Source organism: Cicer arietinum, chromosome 2, assembly GCF_000331145.2.
Source record: "Cicer arietinum cultivar CDC Frontier isolate Library 1 chromosome 2, Cicar.CDCFrontier_v2.0, whole genome shotgun sequence".
NCBI classification, from domain to species: Eukaryota; Viridiplantae; Streptophyta; class Magnoliopsida; order Fabales; family Fabaceae; genus Cicer; species Cicer arietinum.
This window is the reverse complement of record NC_021161.2, coordinates 31,327,761-31,338,227: the sequence shown is the minus strand read 5'-3', so window position 1 is coordinate 31,338,227 and position 10,467 is coordinate 31,327,761. Positions and strand designations below refer to the sequence as shown.

The window sequence follows — 10,467 nt, the reverse complement described above, 5'->3', positions numbered from 1 at the left end:
TTTACTCAGAACTTGGATGGCTGATCACCTTGCTCCCAAGCTGGGAATTCCACCTCCGCCTCCTCATCCGATTCCTCCTCCTTCTCAAGTTCCTCATCCTGGAAAATCCTCCTCTTCAGAAGGATCTTCTCCCTCCTTAGCTTCTTAGTTGTTTTACTGTTGTCTTTTTGAATGACAAAGAGGGAGAATTAAGTTAGTTTTATTCTGTCAAAGCTTGATTATGTTATTCTGCCAATACTGATATATCTTTGTTATTAATGAAAAACTAATTTATTACATACATTGTTTTAAATTCTGTTAAATAAAAAAAAAAGCACAAATTGAGGGGGAGCTGTTAAAGCTCTTGTACATACTTTATATTAGAATCAGAATTAAAATCTAAATTAACATGTTTGTCATCATCAAAAAGGGGGAGATTGTTGAGACAAACTCTACATTTAAAGTTTTGATGAAAATAAACAAAGGTTAATTAAGAAAGTTAATTATGATTCTAAAATGTTATGTTAATTTAACATTTGTTTTTGAGTGGATTTAATTAAGAACATAATCAAGCAAAACAGAAAAAACAACAACAAGATCATTCTGCATCAAAACAGAGAATGATCTCCAGCTTCAACAATTGTCCATCACAGCATATTGGTCAAACTCTTTCTATCTCTTTAACAAAGAGTCAGCCCTGGAAATTATTCATATCTAATCAGTACATGGCAAGGAACAAGTAGGATTCATCCAAACTCAAAAAGGCTATTTGGTCTCAAAGATCAAAGGACTCAAAGACAGACAAAAGTCATGATAGTTTGCAAACTCCAAAAATCAAATGTCAAGAAAGTTCGATCAATCTTGACATATGACAAGACAATTGCAAAGGAAATCCAGAACGATTAAAATAGGAACTCTAGAATGATTATTGAAGCTCAAGAAAGTTCAAACTGACAAACCAAGAACATTAATCATTCTCCGTTTTCTGCACAATAACAGCAGCACTGCATCTTGTCTGAAATTGCCTGTAATTCATCTCCAACATTCTCTAGCTACACCCAAGACTCAAGACAGAGAATGTACCATCCAAGATCAATGAAGAAACGTCAAGAGTACTTTCTAAAAAGGACATAATTGCTTTAAATGCTAAACCAATAAAGTAAAAAAGCTATTTCAAAGCAAGATTATTTTTATTCTGAAATAATGTTTCAGTCAAAAAGCAGAGCCTTTCCAACAACTCTTGTACCTTCAGTCAGTGCCTCTACAGCCTATAAATAGAAGGCCAATATCCCGATTCAAGGCAAGAGATTCAAGTACTTAGAAATCCATAAATCAATCACATACATACTTGAAATTCTACAAAACAGAGGCGATCATACATTCTGATTTCTGCGAAACAGCTGCTGGTTCATACTCATCTATTAGTTTGCGCAATTATCATTAGATCCTTTGTAAAGAATCAATTCTCAAACAAGAGTTGAGAAATCTCAGATTCTGTCAAAACAATCAAATTGTAAAAATTCAAACTATAAGAGTTTCTTTATAGTTTGTTTAAAGATTACATTCTATCAAGGTTAGATAGGTGCTGGTATTTCTTTCTGGGTGGAAAGCACTAGAGGTTGAAATATATCAAGGTTGATCTAGACTAGGTGTTGTAAGATCAAGAAAGCTCTTTATTTTAAACACTTAGTGGAAAATCTCACAGTGTGAGGACTGGGCGTAACCCACGTTGGGTGAACCAGGATAAAATCTTTGTGTGGTATTCTCTATTCTATCTCTTTATTTATCATACTGAATTAATTAACTAAGATAAAACATAAACTAATTTTCCGTTTTCAACTAATCAAGGATCGTTCTCTGTTTTACTACAAAAACAAATAACGTTCTTTGTTTTTTGTTTTCATAACCAAGATCAATATTGAGTTATTTTCTTAAGTTTTAACAGGAATTTTTAAAAGGTGCATTTACAATTCAAACCCCCCTTTCTTGTAAATCGACATTGTTACTTCAAAGGGCTCCTTCCAAACTTTTAATTTGCATTTAAGGACTTATTTATGGTTGTGTGGAAAATAAATTTGTTGGGTTTGAAGTGTAGATTTGGGGAAAATGAATTTAATGCTTTTTTGGGTGAAAGTTTGGAGTTGGGTTTTTGGTGAAATTAATGAGTGTTTTCATGGAAAAGGAATTTGATTCATCTATGTGTGTTGTTGAGGAAAAGAAATTTGATGTATTCATAAATTAAAATTATGAAATTTTGAAGAAGAAACTTTTGTGAATTGGTGAAAAATGAGTTTGATTCATTTATGTGTGTTTTGAGGAAATAAAATTTGAGATGTTTGAGGTGTGGGTTGTGACACTTAATTTGGCATGATTCATGTTGAAAATGTGGAAATATATGGGTGATTGATGATTGAACTTGTTGTGGATTTTGTGGAATTTAATTTGATCGAATTTAATGTATTTTGTGGATTAAATTTGATGTGTGTGGTGGAAAATAAATGTTTGAGTATGCTCTGTGTGGAATTTGAAAATCGTTAGAGTTAAATGAGTATTAAAAATGAGGAATCTTTTAATATCTGCATTTACTTAATGCTTGTCGTGGATAGAGTCAGAGTATGCTCATGCATTTCATAGTACATGGTGACCGCGATGGGGCCATGGTGATAGTGGTGACCGTGATGGGCCACGAGATGATGCCATGTGATTAGTTGGTTCATCTTATCCTTGAGGGGATTATCGCGTCGTGTTGATCTGTGAGAGATTGCACTCTAGTTGTGTTGATCTGTGAGCGATTGCACTCTAGAAAACAGTGTAAGGCCTGTGATAGGCGACACTTTAATAAATCGTGCGGGCCTGTGATGGGTGGCACCTTGGTAATTAGTACAAGGCTTGTGATAGGCAGTACAATTATGATTTACGCCCCTTCGAGGAGGGTTTTGGTTTGGAATTCCGGAATTCATGCATTTTAGCATATACACATTGCATTAGGATGCTTGGCACACAAGTCATGTTTGATTTAAGATTATGATTGAGTGTTTGAACTCAAGTTGTCATGGTGATTGTGCTATAATTGCTAAGTGTGAATGTTTTGGATTTGTGTGTAAGTGTGATTGATGGCAAAACCTTTTCGAAACTAAAGTTGTCATGGTGATTGTGCTATAATTGCTAAGTGTGAATATTTTGGATTTGTGTGTAAGTGTGATTGATTGTAAAACCTTTTCGAAACTCAAGTTGTCATGGTGATTGTGCTATAATGGTTAAGTGTGATTGTTTGGATTTGTGTGTAAGTGTTGATTGATATCGAAACCCTTTTAAAAGCTGAATTTTGCTGTTTTTTTTGCTGTTTTCTGATGTGTATTCGAATACAGAAGGTTGCATTCGAATACAGACATCTTGTTATAGCTACTGACTTATGTGTAGTCGAATACAGAAGGTTGTATTCGAATACAAACATCCTGTTTTAGCTTCTGACTTATGTGTAGTCGAATACAGAAGGCTGTATTCGAATACAAACATATTGTTTTTGCTGCTGACTTATGAAACAACCTTGTATTCGAATACAGAGATGCTGTATTCAAATACAACAGTGCAATTTTGTTTAAACCTTCATTTTCCAACTTTGTTTATGCATGTTTGGCATATGGAAACCCTTTTAAGGTGCATGCTAAGTTGAAAGGTTATTTTGTGCATTTAAAACTTAAATGTTATGTGTTAATTGTTAATTTCAGTTGATGACCTTTACAACTATTGTAGAAATCTGGGCTTTGTCCTCAAATGAGAATCAGGATCTTCCCACCGGTTAGTACCTTGTGGATGAGAATGTAGTTGGACACACCTGACTGAAGTTGTGTCAGGAGGATCTTGTGGGGCGCGTGAAGATCACCCGAGATGTATAGTTTTTTGTAGAATGATCAGATTAGGTTGACATATAGGGACTAGATGTCTTTGTTATTTGGGTTGTGTTTATTTTAATTTGGAAGACTATACCTATACTAATATTGTCAGCTTGACATTTTATTTTGATGGGTTCCATGTACCACTCTTTAATGTGATGTGGGGAGTTAAAATTCTTGGGAAAGTGCTTTTGTACAGGTGTCTGCCGAGAATATCCCAGGAGTATGAGCTATGTCTGATAGGCCTCATAGTCCCAGTGTATTTTGATGTTTGAATACTTTGGATTTTTATTTCAAAAACTATTCCGCTGCTTGTAAATGTTGGTGACTTTTGTCGTTGTGTTACGATTTAAATATTTATCCAAAAGTATTTCCTTCTTTATTTCTTTGTTTTTATGAATTTGTTTTGAAAAAAAAAAAAAATACACTCGCGCTGTTAAAAATCGGGGGGTTACAACTTTGATAAATCCTCTAAGTCTAGCACTTTGAAGAAGTCAAATTTTCAACATCATCTGCTAATCAAAGTTGGACTTATTATTTAAGAAATTTTATGAAGAAATTTTTGAAGACTTTAGATGATGAAAAACTATCATTCATCTCAAATAAATTCTAACACATATGGAACAACAGGAAGAAATCATTTCGCAAAAAAGATTTTTAGACAATCCAAAGATAGTAAAGAAAGAAAATAAAAATCACTGAAGAAAGAAATATATATATTGAGAAAGTTTGTCTTGTTTGTTATATTTTTGTTGTCTAAGCTACTAACGTTTACTATTACTTTCCCAATTTTATGGGGTCATAAGATTCTTAGCCCAATCTTATTGTTGTGTTTTGGTACACTTGATATTATAGATTTGTAAGAGTAGGATTGCAAGCTTAGTGCAAACTCACATGGTAGCGAGCTTGGGATTTTCCATTTGGAAGACATGGAAACTCAGTACGATGCAAAGATGAATGGCATCTAGATGCCGATCGAGGGATAGTGACATATATGGGTTCAATGACATACACATATAGGTGTCTGGGATTGGACGATGATGCTGAACAAGTCCCGTCAGGATCGTTCAACATTTACCTTACCATGTGCCACTTCGTACATACTTTCGTTGGACAAGAGGCGATGCTCCTACTTATCGATGGATGTTTTCCTAAAAGGGACGTGCATAGGGGGCCAACTTTGGAGGTAGGGCAATGTCAGAGACTTCAACATCCTCAGAGATTCAAGGGTGTCAGAGTACACTTCGAGGCCACTCTAGACTAGATGGCGTGAAAATGGTAAGGGGTTGAGACTAGCTTGTGGATAGTTACACATGAAACTATCCCAATTTGTATAATTTGATTTGTGTGGAGTTGTCTCTCTTTTATTGGGGTCTTTTGTAACCGATTCACTATGTCGTGCTAACATATGTGTTTTGATGGTTGTATTCATATTACTCTGTTTTCGGTTTATGTGGTGCTCTTTCGAAGCCCATGAGACATCAGACGTTACGCCTATCATTATTTATATGTACATATATATATTTTTGCTTCTGTATCTGCTAATTCTTTTATGATGTACTTATAATTGTTATAAAGAAATCTATTTTTCTTTTGTAATTCTAAATATAGGATTTATTGAGTTTCATCAAATGAAACTTGGATGGTGTCATCATTATTAGTAAATATTTCTTATGTGATTCACGGATGAGCATGTATTGATCAGTGTAATATTTAATGGTAAAGACAATAAAAATGAAACTATACATTGATGAATGGTTAAATTCTCAAAACAATATTTTATGATGTATATCAATCAGTTTTAAATATATAATATACAATAAAAAGTGGTTATATATATTTAATATAATTAGTTTGAAATATGTTATATGCAACATACAAGTGAAGTATATATTAAAAGTATTATTCCTCATAGTTAAATACAACAACATACATTGTACCAAAAAAAGAATACAACAATATACATACATATGAGGATACTATTATTTAAAAAAAAACACGTTATTTTTTCTATGAAGTTGATTGAGAAAATTGGTTAAGCGATGAAGGTGAATAATGAGAAAAAAAAATGAATATGGAGTATTGGAAAGACAATTCGTGTCAGTTGTGTCTATTTATTTTATTGACAAATATTTTTTTCTTTTTTAGATTTTAAATTGCTTGTATCTTTTAATTTTTCTATAAATGAAATTTGGTTTTACAGTAAGAAAATAAAATAAAAATGAATCAAAGATATTCTCCATTTTCCAAAAGAAATGAAGTACTACAATTAAAGAGAAAAAAATATACAAAAATACAAAATCATGGTTTATAATTTTTAATTAGGTCTAGTCGTCATCTTTTCTTATTCTTTTTTATCTTCACGATAGAAAAGAGGTGCTTTAGGATTTTTTTTTTTCGAAATCGCCTCTCTATATCGCTTTCCTCTATAATTTTACCTAATAAATGATTTTCACATAACTTAATTTTTCCTTTTTCTTTTTCTTCTTGTTTTTTTTTATCTCGCCAATTAAGAGGGACATTTTTTTTTGTCTCATTGTGGTATTCATTTTGTTCAGATTTACTTTGATCTAATACAAACATATTCAATCTATGACTTCAAAATTGGAGATGCATAGTTATTCAAATCACTTTAAGTTTGTCAAATTTGTAGGCATGTTACCTTTTTATACTATTAATCTGAGTGTTGTGAGTTTGTTCACAAAATTCATCATTTTCAATTTTAGCAAATTTGTATGAGTATTATTCTTGATTGAAGTACTCTTTTAAGTTGAATGAATTAATACCATTTTTATATAAAAAAAATACAAAAAATAGATAGAGCATTAAATTTAAATATTATTTTATCATTTAATTATTTTTTATAATTTTCTAAGTCTATTTGTTTTTTTCACTCCAAATTGAGTCATTCATTTCTTAAAATTTCAACATGTTAGAACTATGTTAGGGGAGAGATCAATCTATTTAATTCTTAATTGATAAAAAAAAACATTCACAATTATATCAAAATTAACAAAAAAACTACTTAACCAATGAGAGAATAACCAAAATTAATACTTATTTAAGTGTAAACTATTTCAGCAACATAGAAAATAAAAACTAAAAATTAACTATTTAAAAATATTGATTTTTGACGATGTTTTAATCAAATTCATCCATATATAATTAATCATGTGCTAAACATACTCACAATGTCTTTTGCAATATAATGTTTTCTAATTGAATTAATAATAAAACAACAAACTAATTATTCTTGTTATATTTCTTTAGACTAGTAAATTTGTATTATTTACCATATCTTCTAAAACTATAAAAAAAAAAAAACTAAATATAAATTTATAAGTACTTAGTAAAACAAAACAAAATAATTAAGCAAAGCTACCCATCCCATCCTTATATTGACCCTTCGCCCCTACTTGTAAGTTCATTTCTCAACTCTCCACCACGACCATTAAGATATAAGACAAACTTATATCTCCAGCAATAGAGTTTATATGTTTTTAAGATAAAAGAATTCACAATGTTATGTCAACCATCGAAAGAATCAAAACCTTTGCCCGAGCGTTATTAAAGAATGTCTTCACCATAATGACATTTAACAAATTAGATTGTCAATTACATTAGCCAAACCATATAAATTTACATTCACTGTTATCCCATGTATTACTGTGTACAGAATTGAATTGCATATAACAAAAGGAGCTCTTCCCTCTCAAGTGGAAGATAAAACTATGAAGTTGTATAAAGTTTGTTCTATATTACAGTCCCTGTTTAGTTGATGTCAAAAATTGATCAAAATGTAGTAGTTCTGAGAAACTCTCCCCCACTGTGAAAACCTGAAATTTCTCTCTCAACTCTATAAACTTTTGAATTAACTATTAAGCTAAGTTGGAGAATGTCAACTGCGGTAGAGCAATATATTCTCTTCACCATCGAGATCAACACCATCCCCGTCATAATCTCCAATAGACACTTCCTCAGACTGCAACTCTTTATCCACGAATAAGCCATCTGATTCAATATGCTGCATCTCTGATTCTATTAAAGCCTCCATCCTAGCTCGCTCCCTGTCTCTCGGATAGGTCTTATAAAGAAATGAGTAGATTAAACAGCACAGAGCCATTGGAATTCCTATGGCTGTGTAAAGAGATTTCGCCAATGACGAAGCATTCTCTCTGTCGGTTAAAATCTCTTGAGATTCGCTAGATCCTTCAGGAATAGGCTTATAACCATACACATGCTGAGCCAAAATTCCTACAGCAGGCGGAGCAAAAGATGACAGTATAGACTCGAAAGATCGGTCCAATGCATATACACTTGTTCGGGATCTCTCCGGAACTATCTCTGCAAAAATTGGACTGATGTCCACATAGTTGACAAATTAACCTATGCACAAACATATATATATATATAACTTGCAGAAGCACTATTACAACCACAAATAGTTAGCTGCTTTAATTCTTCCATATGAACAGACACCGGTGTTTGAACAAAGCCACAAAATGAACAAAAAAGATGAGTAGTAACACGGAAGAAAAAAGAAAAATCAAATAAGATTAGACCCTCAAACCCACTACCGAAAAAATGTGCAAAATCCATCTAATGTATTGCAACATGCATTGATCATCATATATTCTCAATTATTATCTATGAAGCACCGATACTGACACAAGCACGACACTAACACTGACATTGACACGTCGATACCGATAATAATTTAAGAAAATAACTTAACTAGAAGTAATGAAGGTGTTAGTGTCGGACACCCACACATGTCGGACAATGGGACACGCCTTTGATCAAAGGTGGTGTTGGGGATTCAAAGATTATTATTAATCAGGTAAATAAAACTTGGAAGGTGTGAAAGGCGTTAATAAAATGTTAATGGATCTACTAATCCAATTAAGGATAATGAATTGAGAAAGAGATCAGGCAAAACAATGAAAACTGCTTAGTTTGAAATACATACTTATTTGTAGCAGGACCATTCCAAGATATAAAGAGCCCCATAATGACGAGCATCAGACCATGTGGCAATGTTGTAGTTGGATCATCTGCTATACCCAGCAAAAGAATTGCCGCAAAGGGAATTGCGGATCCAGAGCTTATCTGTGCTAGAATTATCCTCCCTGAATTCGGAAAACGCCTGGAAAGGATATCCCCCATCTTACCTCCAAACAAACCCCCAACAGAACTGGAAACCACAAACAAAGCTATGAGAAAAGCAGTTTTCCCATGGGAGAAGCCAATAAGCTCTAACCACATCGGCGCAAACGACAAAGCTGACCAAGGAAAAGAGCCAGTGACACCCTGCGCAACAATGATTTGGAAAGACGAAATCCTAGAAACTGATTTAGCTTCCTGAATCAAATCTCTTATTCCAGAACAAAATGTTTCATTTGCACCTCGATTGCTATCACTTGTAAGTTTACCCTTATCTTCGAAATGTGGATCTTTGGCGAAGATGTAAACTAAAGTACCTACTATAATGCTTATTAACCCAACAACATGAAATGAAATTCTCCAACCAGGGATACCAAAGACTGTTAGTGGAGCTATCAAAACTGAGAAGAGGCCACCAACAATTGAACCAAGATTGCCGGTTAGTTGAAGCCATCCAAATGCCATGCCACGATTGTTATCATCAGTAGAGTCTGCAACAAGGGACTGAATTGCTGGAGTTACAAGTGCGAGACCAACCCCATTTAGTGCTCGTGACACCGCTACCTAAAATACAATGGACTTCAAAATTCAAACTGAATTCAATCAGTTGTATAACGATATAATCGCCAATTTAGACCATGAAATTGTAAGACGTTGTCAAATTTTTTTTTTTGATCTTAACCCTCTCGTTCCTAAGGAAAAAAGCTCTGATAATCTGAAGTTTGACATTGAGGTAAATAAAGACAAAAATGAGGTACTCAATTTTAATAAGTAGTTATTTCAAAACAATTCCTAAAATTGAAAATATCCGATCATGTTGGTTCTTTTGGATCAATCAATTTAGTAACAAAATAATCTGAGATGATATTGAGAATTGTCAAATTTAAAGATCATTTTTAAATTTCATTAATTTCATATACCAAGTGGACACTACCCTCCAACTTTAGAGATTAAATTGGCACTTCACTCGCTTTATTTTTTCTTTTTCACTTGAATACTAATAATTTGGCTATTCAATGTACATCCAAGTCTCATATTAACCAAGGCATGAAAATAGTTTATAAGGAATGAATATTAATATATTATCTTCTAATTCATGTTTGTATTGAATGTGTTAATAAAAACTACAATTTAGAGCTTCAATAATCACAGTGGCAATGTGATTTTGCCAAATCAGCGATTTAATGTGTTAAGTTAGATCGAAAATGTTAAAATGTTTAAGGAATTAACAAATGATTTATCATAGAGTAGACATGTCAATTCTATCAATTTGATCTACAAAACGGTGTCGTTTGAAGAGTGAATACCTGAAAGAAAGTGGAGGAGAAAGCAACAAGAAAAGTAGCGGCAGCCCAAAGAAAAGCACCGAGAGCAATAACATGGGCTCGATTATGGCGCGTGGCGAGGTATGCGGCAATCGGGTAACAAGAAG

At 33.0% G+C, this 10,467-nt stretch overlaps 1 protein-coding gene across 3 annotated transcripts; it reads right to left on the bottom strand.

The window, feature by feature from the left end:
• Positions 1–7,466: 7,466 nt before the first annotated feature.
• Positions 7,467–10,467, bottom strand: LOC101507393 (uncharacterized). 3 transcript variants are annotated; one of them, XM_073365324.1, is made up of 3 exons: positions 10,343–10,467; positions 8,842–9,628; positions 7,467–8,230 (listed from the first exon to the last, which is right to left on the bottom strand). In XM_073365324.1, exons 2-3 carry the CDS (start codon positions 9,498–9,500, stop codon positions 7,771–7,773), a joined length of 1,119 nt encoding a protein of 372 aa, XP_073221425.1. In that variant the 5' UTR covers positions 9,501–9,628; positions 10,343–10,467; the 3' UTR covers positions 7,467–7,770. The 3 variants fall into 3 exon arrangements, with proteins under 3 accessions (XP_073221425.1, XP_073221424.1, XP_012567513.3); XM_073365323.1 differs by having other exon boundaries at positions 8,842–9,614; XM_012712059.3 differs by having other exon boundaries at positions 8,842–9,599; positions 10,343–10,461.

Bases quoted from the DNA above. Each gene is read 5' to 3' on its own strand.
- LOC101507393 (XM_073365324.1), bottom strand. From the start codon at position 9,500: ATGGCATTTGGATGGCTTCAACTAACCGGCAATCTTGGTTCAATTGTT. The intron at 8,231-8,841 runs GTATGTATTTCA...TGTGGACATCAG, and splicing joins AATGGTCCTGCTACAAATAA to TCCAATTTTTGCAGAGATAG.